Source organism: Ailuropoda melanoleuca, chromosome 13, assembly GCF_002007445.2.
Source record: "Ailuropoda melanoleuca isolate Jingjing chromosome 13, ASM200744v2, whole genome shotgun sequence".
NCBI classification, from domain to species: Eukaryota; Metazoa; Chordata; class Mammalia; order Carnivora; family Ursidae; genus Ailuropoda; species Ailuropoda melanoleuca.
Window position 1 is genome coordinate 55,098,021 of NC_048230.1, and position 17,216 is coordinate 55,115,236.

A 17,216-nucleotide genomic window follows, 5' to 3' on the forward strand; every position below is an offset into this window, starting at 1 on the left:
CCTCCCACCCACTTATTCATTCAAAAGCTAACATTTATCCGGGCGCCTGGGTGGCTCAATTAGTTGAGAATCCAACTCTTGATTTCGACTCAGGTCATGATCTCGGGGTTATGGGATCAAGCCCCATAGTAGTGGGCTCTGTGCTCAGCAGGGAATCTGCTTGTCCCTCTCTCTGAAGACTCCTCCCCTGATCTCTCTCTCAAATGAATAAATAAGATCTTTAAACAACAACAACAACAACAACAACAACTAACATTTATCTTATACCTTTTGGGTGACACCACAGGGCCGGACTCATAGCCAGCTTGGTTTTAAGTCCTATGAATTAGGCGCCGGTGATGATAATGCGGTCAAAAATAACAACCACATTTATTGAGCATTTCCTCTACTGAGAGATATTTGAATACAGTCCAGGGTCAGCAAATGATTCCTGTAAAGGACCAGGCGAAATATTTTAGGTTTTGCAGGCCAAGAGGCAAAACGGAGGATATTACATAGATTTTTACACGAAAGACAAAAACAAAAAACCAAAAAAACCCCAAAAAACCCACAGATTTTCACAAATGTTCAACTGATAAAGGACAAAATATAATAATAATTGATTATAATTTTTTCCAATGCAGGTCTACTCGCGAGAAGAATGGAATTCTTTGGGAGGATAACATTTTGTTTGATTGGGTTTCAAAGTAAATATTTCTTGTCATCAGATCGATGGCAAATGATCACCTGTAAAGTGAACATTCTTAGCTAGCATATCACGCGAAAATAAAGAGCAGGTGGATTTGGCCTTCAGGCTGTGGTTTGCTCGATCCCTGATATGGTCCTGAGGAAGTCACTTGGTTCTGAATGTTGACCTAAGACATGAGACCTTGGGCATGTCACTTACCTTTCTCATCTTAACGTCCTCAACTGGAAAACGAGTATGATAAGAATAGTACTTAACACCCAGAGTAAATGATTAAACACATGCACAGTGGTTAGAACCATGCCTGGCCCCAAGTAACTAAGTCCATGAATCCATTACTTCTCTGACCCAATCTCCACCCCACCCCCAACCCCCCAACTTTTTCCAGTGTCTTCTGGTCCCTCATGGCAAAATCTCCCTTATGCTCACCCTTTTCTCAGAATGTCCCTGTATCTTTTTGTTCTAATTGCCTCTTGGTTCCCCCTCCAGCCCTCTCAAGGGGTGGCTAATTCCTTCTGACACCACTGTCCACCATCCTGGAGTTCGGTTAGGTGAGCTCTTTCCTTATTCCCTCAATTGTCCCTTTTTTTCTCCCTCAAACCATTCAGACCCTTGGGGGTCCAGAATTCAGATATTCCTTTTTTTTTTTAAGATTTTATTTATTTGGGGGTGCCTGGGTGGCACAGCGGTTAAGCGTCTGCCTTCGGCTCAGGGCATGATCCCGGCGTTATGGGATCGAGCCCCCACATCAGGCTCCTCTGCTATGAGCCTGCTTCTTCCTCTCCCACTCCCCCTGCTTGTGTTCCCTCTCTCGCTGGCTGTCTCTATCTCTATTGAATAAATAAATAAAATCTTAAAAAAAAAAGATTTTATTTATTTGACAGAAAGCGCGAGAGAGGGAACACAAGCAAGGGGAATGTGAGAGGGAGAAGCAGGCTTCCCGCCGAGCAGGAAGTCCGATGTGGGGCTTGATCCCAGGACCCCAGGATCATGACCTGAGCTGAAGGCAGATGCTTAACGGCTGAGCCACCCAGGTGCCCCCATTATTCAGATATTCCTACCTGCACCCCCTCCCCACTGCATCATCTGCAGATCCCTGAGATCCTGCCCCTCCGTTCTTTTTTTTATTTTTAAAGATTTGCTTATTTATTTTAGAGAGAGAGAGGGAGAGAGCAGGGGGAGGGGCAGAGGGAGAGGGAGAAAAAGAGAATCCCAAGCAGAATCCCTGCTGAGAACAGAGCTGATGCGGGGCTTGAACTCAGGACTCTGAGATCATGACCCAAGCCAAAATCAAGAGTCAGATGCTCAACCGAGGACCTCCCGCCCCTTAGTTCTTAAAGATTTTGTTATGTCACTCAGTATCTTGCTCACCCACAATAATTCTTGGTGTTGTCTAGACCTATGAAAAGGGTCCTTTTCTTTTCTTTTTTTTTTTTTTAAGCTTTATTTATTTATTTATTTATTTATTTATTTATTTATTTGTCAGAGAGAAAGCGAGCATAAGCAGGGGGAATGGCAGGCAGAGGGAGAAGCAGGCTCCCTACTGAGCAAGGAGCCCGATGTGGGCCTCGATTCTAGGACCCTGGGATCATGACCTGAGCTGAAGGCAGACGCTTAACTGACTGAGCCCCCCAGGCGCCCCAAGAGGGTCTTTTCTATGGCTGGGATGCTCAGTTCTGGGACCACCTCTCCACTAAAGAGCTTTGCACACACTCCACTGCTCATACTCTCCTCATTTCCAATTCTGACATCACCTCCAACACCTCAATCTCAAACGTCTCTCCCTTCAACCGTGTCCCACTATCTTTCTAGCTCAGTCCCTTTGGGACCCCAAGCCCACCAGTTCCATGACCTTCCTATAACCTCCACACTGACTGACTCTGTCACTGTTTTACCCTTCACCCCTTTCTGTCCTGCTAGGTAAGGGTACTATGGTCCATCCTTACACTCCCTGACGTTCACCCTGAACGCCCTTGCTCTTTTCTTTCTCTGCTGGCTTCACCCAGCCCAGGTTCAATCTTGACTCTTAGCCCATTCTGCATCTCCACAGAAACAACAGAAGAATTGGGGAAGAAACACCCAACCCCGAGAACTTGTCTTTAAATGTACCACCACCCACGTGGTTCCAGCCACGCCCCTGCATTTCCCTCTCCCACTCGTGCTCCCTCTCCTGGAAGACAGTTTCACCCCCTCCTTTCTCAACAACCTCTCCCCTTCCTTGCTCTTATTTCTAACCTCAGGGACCTGGTAGACACAATAGTGGAGGACTTCCACGTGCTCCCAACCTCAATCAACCTACTTTCCGTGATGCGCACCCAAGTATTTTCCTTCCATGCTGTTATGGATGAACTGTGCAGTACCGTACGGTGGCCCAGCACCCCATCCCTTCCCACCTTCTTAGGATCATGGCTCCGTAGTTGTTCCTTTTCTCTCCCACATTATCCACAACTCCCCTTCCCTTGGATCCTTCCTGTCATCCTCTCACACCTGCTATGGTATCTCCCTTGAACTTAAACTCCCCCTGCTGCTCTCCTTCCCATCCCACTCTGTCCCCTTCCCCCCACTCACCATGAAACACCTTCGGAAGAGTGGCCCTCCTCACCCCTCCTCCCATCCTTCTCAACCCTCTCTAATCAGCTTTTGCCCTATGGCTCCGCTGGAGAGTCTCCTGACGACTGGCCACCTCTACGTGGCCCAAGCCAACGGTCAGCCCAGGGCTCATCTGCTTTGACACAGACAGTGGGTCCGTCCTTCCCTTACGAAGCACGTTCCTTTCTCAGCTTCCGGGCGGCTCTTTCTTCGTCCTTCTGTTTCACTGGCCGCTCCTTCTTAGTCACCTTTGTAGGTTCCTCCTTGACTTCCCCCTGTTCAAGTCCGGAGCTCTTCAGGCCTTCTCTTTGCACTTGTTTCTTCCTTATCTCCCTTCCCTGGCTAGAAGATCCAGCCAGTCCTGAGGCTTCAAATACCATCTCGTGCTGCTGTCACCAGACTCCAGAGCTTCACCCCTGAGCTCCAGACTGGTCTAGCCTCCTCCTGATAGGACTTTTCCGCTTGAATGTCCAATTGGCATCTCAAACCTAAGTCCCAAATAAGTAGGTCTCTCATTCCAGACATCCATTATCCCCAACCAGGAAATCAGCTTGTCCCGCAGCCATCCCCGGGTGGCACTGGCACCCTTCCAGCCGCTCAGCGCAAGAACCCAGGAGTCATCCTTGACTTCCCTTTCTCATAGCAAGCCCCATCAGCCGCACAATTAGGACATATCCCCCCAGTCCAGGCCTTTCTCCCCCACCACCGCTTCGCCCTTGATCCAAGACTCCATCCTGTACCTCCCAGACTACTGCTAAAATGTGCTCACGCCCCTTCCCCGCCGCCCCCCCACCCCCAGATGCCACGGTCTACCATGCATTCAGACTTCTCCTAAAACCTAAGGATAACATGTGATTCCTCTGCTCAAGCCCTCCAACAGCTTTTCATCTCAAGGGGGAAAAAAAAAAAGGAGGGTGGTGTTTTACTGTTATTGTCTTAGCATTAAGACATTAAGATGAAGCCTATTAAGTATTTCAACTCTTAGATGGCTTTGGTGCAGGACAATTAAGACTTAAGCATTCCACTCATCACCGCTTTTGAGTTATGCTTTACATCTTGGACACGTCCTAGTGGTTGTTCGGGTATCTTGTCTGGTAAGGTGCCACTGTGGAATGACAATTAAAATAAATGGAGAACAGCAGCTTTTGTTGGGCAGAAATATGCATATATAAAACCTAGAAAAAGATGCCCAGCATCGCTTATGATTAGGGAACTGCAGATCAAAACCATAATGGACACTACCTCCCACCCATTGGATGGTTACTGTAAAAACCCCACAAAACAGGGACACTGGCTAGCTCAGTCCAAGGAGCAAGTGACTCTGGATCTCGGGGTTCTAAGTTCAAGCCCCTGTTGACTATAGAGATTACATAAAATATAAAACAAAATAAAATACAACACCCACAAAATAACAAATGTTGGTGAGGAGGCAGAGAAGTTGGAACTCTGTGCACTGTGGGGGGGAGGGGCACACGGAGAGTTATTGTTTAATAGGAATGGAGTTCCGTGGAGTTTCAGTGACACACGATAGAAACAGTTTTGGAGATTGCTCAACAATGTGAATGTTCTCAATGCCACTGAATTGTACAATTAAAAAGGATTAAGATGTTGAATTTCATGTAATGTCTATTTCACCACAATTTTTTTTTTTTAATTAGAAAAAATCTAGGGGCACCTGGGTGGCTCACGTGGCTAAACATCTGCCTTCAGCTCAGGTCACGATCTCCAGGTCCTGGGATTGAGCCCCACGTCGGGCTCCCAGCTCAGTAGGGAGTCTGCGTCTTCCTCTCCCTCTGCCTCTCTCCCTGCTTGTACTCTCTCTGTCTCTCTCTCTCTCTCTCTAAAATGAATAAATAAAATCTTAAAAAAAAAAAGAAAGAAAGAAAAAAGAAAAAAACCTAAAAAACCTAGATCACTAAAGCCATACAACTCCACCCCCATGACCTCTCACTTACTCCACTCCAGCTCCACTGGCCTTTTTAAGGTTCTTCAAACACGTCAAACATGTTCCTGCCTCAGGGCCTTTGCACTGTCTGTTGCCTCTGCCTGGAATGCTCTTCCCATAGTTATCTGTAGGGCTCACCTCCTTCATGTCTCTGCTCACATGTCTTCTTATCAGTGAGTCCTTTCCTGATCACCCTACAGAGAAGCATCTACTGACGTTCTCTCTCCCTTTACCTTTGCTTTAACTGTTTTCGTGGCACTAGCTTTTGACATATATTAAAGGTATTTGTTTATGTGATGGTGAATGTGATGACCACGGCCCTTGTCACGGCATGTCTAGTCTGGAAGGGGATGTGTCCTCAGTTATGCCTTTCATGACTTCATCCCACCCCAGCCCCGTTTTAGGCAGAGTCCATGTACCATACGTCACCATGTTTGCGTGAACCCACAACGCTGACATTAAGCTTTCACACATTCTAGACTGTGACCGTTTGAATTTTTCATCTCTAAAATTCTTGGCACCTGGCTGAAGGCCTGGCACACACAGTGGACAGAAGAATTACTCATTGAATGAATGAACGAACAAATGAATGACTTAGTAAATCAAATAATTCTGATCCCTGACCTCTCACATATATGGTAGGTCAATTAATATGATGAGGTTCCTTAGATAAATATTCATGCTGTAAAAAATTCCTGAAAAAATGTGTACCACAAGAATAGATGTTTCCTAAACACCAGTCACATGCCAGAGATTTGACAAAAATCATTTCTAATTTTCAAGGCAATGCCACAAGGAGAGAGATAAATCTCCCCGTTTACTGAGGAAGAAGACATAGTGAAATGGAGACAGCCCGGACAGAAATTGCAAGGGCAGGACCCACACGGGGGTTTGTCTTCGTGGGCTCTTCCGTACTATGGCTTTCAGACATTAACCTTCAGATCACCTGCAGGGTGAGAAATGAATGAAAACTTTCTTGTGCTTCCCTGGGCTTAACTCTCGTTCTGTCTCCCTGGAGTATGATTCCTTCTCTTTTGCTGTCTTGATTTATTCCCCTGCACTCATCATCCCCCCCGTATTTTTCTTCTTCAGCATTTGCTTTCTCCTGCTCTTGTCTGGGCTTCGCTCCCCGCCCCCCCGCCTCCATTCTGGTACCCCCCAGTCCTTTTGTGACCCAACCAGACTGGGACCAAGCCATTTGTTTATTTCAGAGCCTGAGCCAGGAGGGGGGTGGGGGAAGAAGTTAAAATCTCTCCACACATTAAAACAAAGAAAAGAACATTTTATATTCCCTTTCATGGTCAAAAGATGATCCTTTCTTCCCCTTCACAAAATCCATTTAGGTGTTTATAGACCAGTTATCTTAACAATGACTGTCCTTTGCTTTTCTCTCTGTGCCAAATAACATTCTTAATTGCCTTGCTCCAACTGTCTCACTTTTTGTGTGTTCGGGAGAGTTCCCTGACAAGTTTATTTTCAATTATAATTTATATTGCAAAGACGGATAGATATTTATGACAGTAAACTTTCCTGCGTGCTGGGCTTTTAGCTCTCGAAAGATCTGTTATAATAAAGAACGCTTGTGGCAAATTCACAGAAGCGACTTCTCAGTGATTTTTTTTTTTTTTTTAAAGACAGAGTTCAGAATAAGCACTTTTGGGGAGGGGGAGGCAGTATTTGTGTCTGGTAGATAAAAAAGTGAGAGAATGCTTTAGAAAAGGTTGCGGGTGCCAAGGCAGAAATGTTTTAAGCAAAGAATATATCAGAACTGCTCAAAAAAGGAAATGAAAAGCAAAGCATTTTTAGCTGAAAAATTGTTCAGTCAATTGAACCTTCAACTTGTTTTTGAAAATCTATATATTTCTCCTGTCCAGTTACGAAACATGTGAGTGTCCTGATAAGCATGTTTATGGGCTTCCCCATTTAGCCTGATCACTCACGTTCCCGAGGCTCGTGTCTTGCACAAGAACCTGCAAAGGGAATAAGATAGTATTTGGAAAATGCTCTTGAAGGGTTGTGAATTTGTAGAACACCGACATTCGTTTCAGAACAACTTAGGACAGGAGGCCTTAAGGAAAGAAATCCAAAATTTGAGCAGAGCTCTCTGAAGGGAATGCCCCTGAATAGGATCCCTAATAAAAACACACAACTCAAAATGTAGAACAGGGGCTGGTTAAGCAATTAAAGGTTTGTTTCCAGAGTGAAAAAAATTACATTATAAAACACGTTTACAACGTGTTGGTTTTTTAATGCGGTGGGAAAGGCTTATGACACCCTGGTTCAGTGAAATAAACAGAACACCAGACTTTATTTTCAAACTGATCTCGATTACATTAAAGGTACGATATTCATGGAAGAAAGATTAGAGGAAAATTCACTAGAATGTTATCTTTCTCTGATCTGCAGAGGAAGCAGATAAATTACTCAAATCATCCCATGAGCGAATATAAGATTGCAGTTGTGCAATCTTTGAGGGAAAAGGCAAGAATGCAGGGGTTTGATTTAGTTGGGGGAGGTTAAGAAGGCTCCCCTGGAAAAGATAAGAGGATTTTATTGTGATTTCGTATTTCAAGTTTTATTAGAAAATGTCTTACTATTAAAAAAAACACGTTAGGTTGATGCTAACATGGTCTTGAAATCATATTGCCTATAGTCCCCAGTTTTTCAAAGCCAGCGCTACTGACATTTTGGTCAGATAATTCCTTTTCGTGGGGTAGCTCTCCTGGGCATTGTAGGCTGTGAGTAGGACCCCTGGCCTCTACGGTCTAGATAACAGTAGCCCTCTTGAGTTGTGAGAACCAAAAACTGGCTCCAGACATTGCCAAATGTCGCCTGGTTGGGGAGGGAGCAAAATCACCCCCCATTGAGAACCTCTGCAGTGGACTTAAGAGAATCAACATTCTCGAAAGCATGTGAGTGCCTAAGATTGACCTCAAGACCTGCATGCCTGGGCTAGAGTGAGCTGGTCAAGTGGCTGAGGGACAGAAGTGCCCCTCACATCAGTTTTCCCTTTCTTTGTCCATCTCGTCTCCAACTGAAGAACCGGCAGGAGAAATTGTTGTTGCTGACATTTCATTCCCGCTTTAACGAACTCTGGAGTATTCATACTTTTTTTTTTTTTTAAATCTACGCTTGTAGGCTTCCATATATTAGCAGCAACGAGGAAGACTAATTAGGGCAGGAAATTGTTCGATACCAATTTGGGATTGATAAAATGGCAACATGTTGAGATATCAAAACGAAGGAGGGGAAGAATCATCAGTTAAGTGGGGATTATTGCAATTAGCCAGCCTTTGCAACCGTAAATCATCCTCACACAGGGGCTCCGGGCCAGGACACTCAGAAAAGTGGACATTTGGCCCCATAATAAAGCACTCCTGGTGAATTACAAGCATGATTTCTGAAGCAATTTTAGCTCAACTTCTAAATCTCTAGAATTTGAAGACTTCCTTCCAGAAATAAAGCCTTCCATGAGGCAGGCAGATACCAAATCGATGCAAGTCCTTAGCCTCCAAGAGGTGGACCCATGCTGAGAAAAGGCCGCTCTTTATACTTCCCGAATCCAAGCCTCACATTTCCCAAATTAAAGCAGCAATGGTTACCATGTCGGTCCACGTGGCCTTTTCCTGGCATGAATAATTACAGACCCAAAGGGGCATATTTTGCATGGCAGATCATGATTTATGGACACCAGCCTTGCCACTTTAGCCTTTTCAATCTTGCAATGCTGGGAATCCCACATAGGAAAAAAAAAAAACCAAACCCATATTTATGGCCCTTTCAATTAGAGGGATAACCAGATATCTAACTGCCTTCCTAAAAACAGCTTCCTTTAGGTGTGCTTTACATACCCTAACATGCACCTATTGTAAGTGTACCGTTTGATAGTTTTTATAAATCAATACAGTTGGGGAGCCCTCAGTTTGTAATTGCCTTGTCTCCCCAATTGTGGTAAAATACCATTTTACCCTCTTAGCCGTCTTTAGGTGTATCGTTCAGTGGTGTTAAGAACATTCCCATGGCTGTGCAATCTCTAGATCTCTTTCCATCTTGCAAAACTGAAACTCCATACCCATTAAACAACAACTCCCCATCCCCCCTCTTATAAGTACGTCCTGTAAGTGGAATCAAATAGTATTTGTCTTTTTGTGACTCGCTTATTTCCTTTAGCATCAGGTCCCCAAGGTTCATCCATGTGGTAGCACATGCTAGAATTTCTTTCCTTTTTAAGGCTGAATAATATTTCTTTGTATGTAGATACCACATTTTGTGTATCCATTCATCTCTGGATGAACTCTTGGCTTGCCTCCACGTTTTAGCTCTTGGGAATAATGCTGCTACAAACACGGGTGTACACATATCTCTTCCTGTCCCTGCTTTTGCTCTTTGGGGCATACACCCCGACGTGGAAATGCTTTATCGAATGATAACGCGATGTTTGATTTTTTTGAGGAACCACCATACTGTTTTCCATAGCAGCCGCACCAATTTGCATTCCCACCATTGGTAATTGCCTTTTAATACTTTATTTTATATTCCGGACTGCAAAATCATTTACCCTTGATGGATTCATTCATTATTATTTATTGCGACTTCCGTGTTCCATTGCTGTGGCGAAGGGCTGGGGACTCGGTGGTGAAGGTGTCTGCTTTCGTGTGGCCTGTGCTGTGAAAAACAAGCAATAAACGGACATTCAATTAAATCTATCATCATAAATTTCAAACCATGCTATCAAAGGAAAGAATTGGCTTCTGGCAGACTAAGAGGTGAGACCCGATTTGGACGAGTAAAGGGGGTGTTAGGCAGGGAAATCTGAACTGGAGACTGGAAACTTAGTAGGGAAGGGCCGGGTGTCACAGAGGTGGGATTTTTGTGGAAAGGGGTAGAAGCTCTGAGAGCCAGGGGGACCTATGCCCTTGCACTGAAAAGTTATGGAGTTCCTACATGGAGTGTGCGTTTGTTAGGACCTGCAAGGTGCTCACAGGAGCTCCAAGCTTGTTTTCCCATTGTGAAACAGGAATAAAAAAAGGATTTTAATGAGGATGAAATAGGATTATGTATCCCAAATGTCCTCATTGACAGTAAAGCCTCAGTTTTCATAGACTGCCTGAAAGGTAGAGCAAGAAATGAATTTCCCAACAATTTCTGCCTGGGGCAAACGGTGAGAATGATTGGATTATATAAACCCAGTCACCTAACAGAAGGCATTAAAAAGCTTAATATTATCTTTTACTTCGATCTTTTTTTTTTTCTTTCTGGTTCCACCGGGTCTTTTGATTGTTCAAGGAATATTAAATAATTTTTTAAAAATGCCTTTGATTAGGGACTTGCCTGTAGCCCTCTATTCTCCATTCACTTGCTCGGGTCTTCACCCCCTGCTCCTGGCTGCTCACTGGAGGCAAGTTCAAAACGTGGACGACAGCTTTCTTCCCTTGATACAATGTTCATGGAAGGTTTCCACTGGAAGAGAACTTCTCCTTGATTTTACCCGTAGAATTTACTTCTACGGAGCCTAGATTTTCCAGGACTGGCTTAATGTAGCCTATGTTCTCTTTTACCCCAATTCTTTCTTGTTCTTGTTTTCTTGTCTATATTCAGCCTCAGCTGAATGACAGGTTTGGGGATACGATAAGAAGAAATTTGAAGCCGGGTTTAAGGGATTGACCACCAACTCAGACACTTCCTAATTAAGTCACTTCACATCTCAGCCTCAGTTTCCCTGGGAAGATAAAACAAGGGAGTGTGGATTTCATGAGTCTGTGTCACAGAACAGGGGCTCAAATAATCACCATCATCATCACTTGGAGAGGCAAGTGGCAGTTTTCTGATCTTGTTCTAAGTAGAAATGATGAAACTATCAACTAAAATAAATAAATATAAGAAATTGTATCTTTAATGAGGTCTTCCTTAAACCACTGAGATGTCTTGAGCTGTAAACATACTGTACATTCATTCATTTAGATTTGTCAATTACATCTCCTGCCACGCCATGTTAAACAGAAAAGGTGTTGGGAATATAGGTAAATTAGTCAGCCAGGCAGGTGTTAATTGGCTTTTTTACTCAGTATGAGAATTCTAAACAGCTTCCATGTATTATTAAACCAAATCCTTACCTTCCCAACTTTGGCCACTGACTGTAATTCTATCTTTTTTGCTTTAGGAGACTTACATAAAACAATGCAAAACATTTTCAAACTGAGACCCAAAATCGGAGGTTAACCTTCTTTCAGTAAGCTTTTATTGATGGCCATGAATATCAAAAAGATCATCAAGCTGATTTATTTTCTGCCTTGGGATGTCCAAACACCCAGGTGAATGTATTTATGAGCCCAGCATTCTATTTTGCTTGCATTTCTGATGAGCTTACAAGCTGGGAACTTGATATATAACTAATCGAGAAAATGCAAGGCACAAATGTGGATGGTTTACAGTTCTCTTACAATGAAGTAAACGGCAAATTAGGACGCAGGCCCAGAGGCTTCATGGAAACACCAATCAAAGACTTAGAAGGCTGAAAATTTCATCATTTATTCGACATTTATCGAGCATTTACATTGTGCAAGGCAGTTAGTGCAATTAAATATAGAGATTTACTGTATTGATGTATAGGCATGTAATATTATACACACACAATTTTAGAAAATGCCAGGTATCCCCATGTCAGGATGATGCAATCATTTTGAACTATACCCCTTTTCCATAATGAAGCCCGTATTGCAAAAAATTCCAAAAATGATTAGTTTAGTGACACCCAGTTACTCTGACAGTACTCACTGCTGTTCCATGGGCGATGTCAGAGCATTGTCTCAGCAATAAAATATGATGTTATCAGACATTTATGGCTTGTGGGGGAAAAAATGCAATTGCTTGCCGTTTTGATATTATCTGACTATACTGGCCTTTAATCTGCCTTTTCTGTATTTAGCATCTAGTCATTTTAGAGTAAAATGAGGCTCCCAAACCAAAAATCAACGTGGCATTGTAACAACAAACCAATCCTTGTGAATATGGACCCTGGGGCTATAATTTAGCATTTAAAGGAAATAAACCATGGTGAGAAGATATTCTGAAATTTTGGAAATTCCAAGGCCACTTTAAGAATTGAGATGGATTGGGAAGGTTGAATAAACCACCATTTTCACAATTCTTCAGGCACCTCGAAATTCCATTTAAACATTTCAATCAAAAATAAGATGGAAGGAGACATGTGCCACATCTCAGTTTTTTGTTTGTGGGTTTTTTGGATAGATTTAAAAATTGAGCCAAATTATTCCACTGAAAAGACCTTCCAACCCCGGCTTGCGCGGATTATCAACCTTACAAAAGTAATTTTTGGAGCACACCACCAAATAGGTTCGTTCCAAAACTTTTATGGACTATCCTAGTTTTTAATAAGCACACAATTATTTTTATTCTTCTCTCCAAGGACTCGGATAGCTGGAGCGAGGATGGGTCCCCCTCTGATTTCGTGCGCGATCCAGCCAATCTGAGCCCGGATGCTAATTAGTTGCGCTCCCCCGATGAACACGCCTTTGTCGCATGTAGGGCCGGACTACAAAGCCCAGAATGCCTCGCCCCTCCCTGATCAATGAGGGCTTATTTAAATGATCTCTGAGGTCTTGGACCCAGGCCAATCAGCTGTCAGGGCTCATGATAAATCGCAATGCATTATTGATAATAATAATTACTGGGACATGCGCGTTCCGGCCGAAGGGGGGTAAATTTCCTAACTCCAGGAATTTGTGGCGGAGTGGGCAAATAACCGCGGCTCTCCAGGCGGCCCGATGCTCGCACCATGTCGAGGCGCAAGCAGGCGAAACCCCAGCACATCAACTCGGAGGAGGACCAGGGCGAGCAGCAGCCGCAGCAGCCGGCCCCGGAGTTTGCAGATGCGGCCCCAGCGGCGCCGGCGGCGGGGGAGCCGGGTGAGTGGGGCTGGGGCGCGCGCCGGGGGCGGGCAGTTTCCCGGACGTTCGCTGGACCCTCGAAGGCGCGAGCTTCGGGGAGCTAGCGGCTTCTAGCACAGATTCTGGAACCAAGATCGGGGGCTCAGTTCTAGAGAAGGCACCCTCGTTCCCCCCACCCCCGCCCTTGTTAATTTTACACTTTTACCTCTTCCCTCTCTTGTGTAAGTTTCACCGCCAGGTCTCGCTCCTCTCGTTGTAAGATTGACCCCCCACCCTCTCTGTCCCTCATTCCTGAAAGGTTCCCTTCTCGTCCCTTGCCCTTCTCTTAATTGGTTCCACTCCCCTCGCTACTAACCTCCCCCCCCACTTGTAACTTAGGTTCCCCTCCTCCCTCCCTGGCGCCGCTTTTAAAAGAAAGACCCCGGGGGTCCCCACCTTTTCCCTCACCCCTTGGGGGCTCTTCTAGGAGGCCGGTGAAGGGGCGCACCCCTGGAAGACCCCCTGGGGGGAGGGCGATCTGTTGCACGCGCCCCTCCCGGGCCAGGCGGGGGGAGGGGGCGCGACCTCTCCTCACCTCCGGGAGCTGGGGTGCGGGCCGCCCGCTCTGAGGGGATTGGAGGGCCCGAAGAGGTGGGGGAGAAGGGCACAGTATTTCCCTCTTCAAAAATTTCTTTGGGGTTTTGGCTTTTTCTCCCCGGGTTTTGCCGCCTGCCGATCTTCCCCCTAACCTTTCGGGGCCTGACCTCCAGCCATCTTTGATTTCCGACTTCCTAAAAATAACCGCGGCGAGCCGGAGGGGCGCAGGCCCCCAGGGGCCGGGGTCGCGGGCGCGCGGTAGTCCCTCTGGGGTGCACTGGCCTGGAATTTTGCGGGGCTTTCCTGGGGCGCCCGGCTTTCCAGAAGCGCGTCCCGGGGCCAGAGGGGAGAGGTCGGGCCAGGGCTGGGCTGTCGCGGCCGGGGCGAGCTCCCGGGGCTGACCCGCCCCCACGCTTCCACGGCGATCGTCTCCGGGGTAGGAAGGCGTTCGGGACCCCAGCCCCGCCGGGAGCGGCGGGGCAAACTCCCCTCCTCCTAGTCATTTCACCGAGGAGGTTGTAGGAGCGAGTCGATTTCCCACTATCTCCCCTCCGTCCTGGCCCGCCAAATTGTCGCCTGATAAGTTTTTAGCTACGCGTGGGGGGAGGGGGCGTTGTTAACCTCCACTTGGGCCTTGCGGGTTGTTTCCCCTCTTCTCCCCGCCTGCTTTCTAATTTCTCAGCCGCTGATGGGGTGTGCGCTGCAATCCCAGACACTCTAAGCCACAACTCCGACGGGAAGGCTGCGCTCCTTTTTGGCTATCTCCCCCTTTTTTCGGGGAGGGAATGTAGTATGTTTCCCAAATTTATAATAGGTTAATGTAAATCCCTATTTTTTTTTTCTCCCCGCAAGTAACATTTTTTCCAGGGCAAATTAGTTCGGCTTGACGAGGGGCGGCTGTGCGTTTTCGGGGCGTCTGATGGTCAGGGCTGCGGGCACCCGAGGTCTCAGGAGGATGGACTCTCTTTGTGCCTCGGGTGGGGGGGGCAGTGGGGGGAGAGCATGGAGAGGCTTCGTCGCCTGGCCCACCTGGAACAAAAGGGTTAACCCTCCGCCCGCCCGCTTCCTCCCAAGAGGAGGGGCGAGCTTCGGGCTCTGACCCCTCCCCTGGTTCTTCTCTGACCTCCCCATTTTCCTACCCCCTTCATTTTTGGTGGGCGCACGCAAGTGGTGCTTTTGGTGGTGTTGGGCACCTTTGCGGGGAGCTTGTTACAGGGTGGCTTCTTAAATTAACGCTGGTTGGAGTTTGCAATCAGTTAACCCGAGCTAGGCTTAGGATCTCAGGCCTGACTGTGCGCTCCCTCCACGATTTGGGAGGGGGGTGGTTCGCTATTGATCGTTGGGGTTAGAGCGGACCGCCGAGTTGCGCGCGGGCGCCCCCTGGAGGCCCAGCCTGAAGCCGCACGCTTTGCTGAGAGGCGGGTCCCCTCACAGGTACCGGCTCACACCTGACGGGTGGGATGCGTTGGGGGGGGTGGGGATAGAAAGCGCCGGGCTGGGCCAAAGGATGGGCGCCCCTGGGGACTTAAGTCAGTTGCTTGCGCGAGCTCTGGCCGTACCTGGTATTCTTTGCCAAGTCTTTAGAATTCTTGAAAAGAATTCCTCGATGCTAGAATGTGTTCGCAGGGTCTCCAGTTGTCACCATGGGTCAGAAGGTAGTTTCCTCAAGCAGTACATTTTAATGGCTGCATTTTGCATTTAAGCAGCGTGCATGTATGTACGTATCTGTATGTTACATATATGTAGCTATATAGAGATATATGGATCTGTATAGATCTGTGTAGATAGATCAGTATAGACCGATAGATACATAGATATGTATAATTTTTAAAAACTAAGATTGGGCCAGTCCTGTTTTGCAAAACCAGTTTGAGATCCACTTGTAAAGAATGCAGTTCTTGAGGAAGGAAAATGGAGTTTGGAGATCAATTAGCAGATCAAAACATCTGCAGGTGGGCGGTGGGCTCACGCTACATACGGGAAAATTAGCATTTTCTCAAGAGTTTCGAATGCCCTTTGTGCTAAACTGGATTACAACCATCAATGATTAAGATCCCCAAGTTTCAAAAAACTGCCTAGCCCCAGTTTCTAAACTGAAATGACCTCCACTGGCTGTAATGATTTTGAGAAGAGGGCCCTTGGAAGTTACTATTTTAATTGCGGGAGAGAGGGGGAGAGCTCGTTGGTAGTAGCTTGAATGTTGCAGGCCGACTTTCTGTGTTTCCTTCGTAGTTTCCGATAGAGAGAGCCCCTTTTGTTCGTTAAGAATACATTGCAGAAGTCGGTACTTGGTCATTTCAGCCTCCCCTCGCTTCCTCCTGGGTGGGGATTTGGGGAGCCATCTTGGGAGGCAGGAGATGGGAGTTAGCACTTCCTCTTTCTAAATGAAGTTAGTGTTTTGGTAAGGTTCTAGAGATGTGCATTCCAGTCTGGTTGTATGACTTTCAGCTGTGTAACCTTGAGACCTGCTCGTTTTCTCTGAGCTTTTGGATTTTTCCTTTATACAGTGGAGTTAAAGAGTCCTGTTCAGATCATTTCAACTACAGAAGACCCACTGTGTGCTGGGAATGTGATTAGTACTCAGTTTTGTTCAAAATATGAGTGTTTCCAATTTTAGATCTTCCTGTGTCAAGACAGTTCTGAACTGATAATTGAGATGATTCTGCAGTTTTTAACTCTAGCCCACTGAGTGCCAGACACGAGGCTGGGGACCTCAAGTACATTATCTTTAATTTTCATTTGTACTCATTTTATGAGTAAACAGTCGCCTCGGGTTGAAATGGGTTGCTCATGGTTGATTTTAGCCATGCTTCCAATCCAAGGAGCTGTTGATCATGGTCTGACTCTCCGTTGGTTATGAGATGGGATTTTCCATCAGTTCCTTTGAAGGAGCCCTGATGAGTGTTTAGCTGGTCGAGTTTGGCCATCTCTCCTCCCTTTTAATGTTTGAGATGTGCCTTTTCGGACTTTAGATTAAGGGGTCTTTGGGGAGGAGAGTTGGAAATAAAGCAGTGTTTGCTTTCATGCTCTGGGCCTTACTGCCCTGGAAAAATCATGGGGAAGAGTTCAACAAGTTCCCTCTTTCATCAACTCTTTACCTATTGTACTTTTGATTCTTTAAAGAAAGCATCTGAACCATTTCAAAAGACTAAATCCAGGCAAGCACTGCATCTCCAGTTACCCCCATCCTTTTTTTCCCCCAAATGAATTTCATGACTGTCAGTCTTGGGGGGGTGGGCTCTGTAGAAGGGGACAACAAAAGCCCCTGCCTGCATGGAGTTTACAAGTTTGCTTAAAAGATGAGCTCCAGTTGAGGGAAAATGGGACCTATCTCTTAATGTAAATAGCAGAACTCAGACACATTAACAGCTGTTAGAACTTTCTTTGATACTTTTACTGTTTTTCCTTCTCAGCGGAGTCTCTGAATTTTGATCCAAGACTGTTGGTGAACAAGTTTTTAGCTCTTAATTAAGTAGAACTTAATTATAGCTTTAATTTGCTATCTATGAATTGA

General features: G+C 45.9%; 1 protein-coding gene across 5 annotated transcripts in view; it reads left to right on the top strand.

The window, feature by feature from the left end:
• SALL4 (spalt like transcription factor 4) overlaps window positions 1–17,216 on the top strand; it is a 96,793-nt gene that overhangs the window by 65,569 nt on the left and 14,008 nt on the right. Inside the window, exon 2 of one of the 5 annotated variants that reach the window (XM_002912974.4) lies at window positions 12,646–13,144. The exons of 2 other annotated variants lie outside the window; for them this stretch is intronic. In XM_002912974.4, the coding sequence (XP_002913020.1) occupies window positions 13,015–13,144 (130 nt within the window). In that variant the 5' untranslated portion in view covers window positions 12,646–13,014. Of the gene's footprint in view, window positions 1–12,317; window positions 13,145–14,973; window positions 15,137–17,216 lie in introns of those variants that run through there. 2 more of the 5 variants (XM_019799873.2, XM_034641265.1) reach the window with 2 other exon arrangements.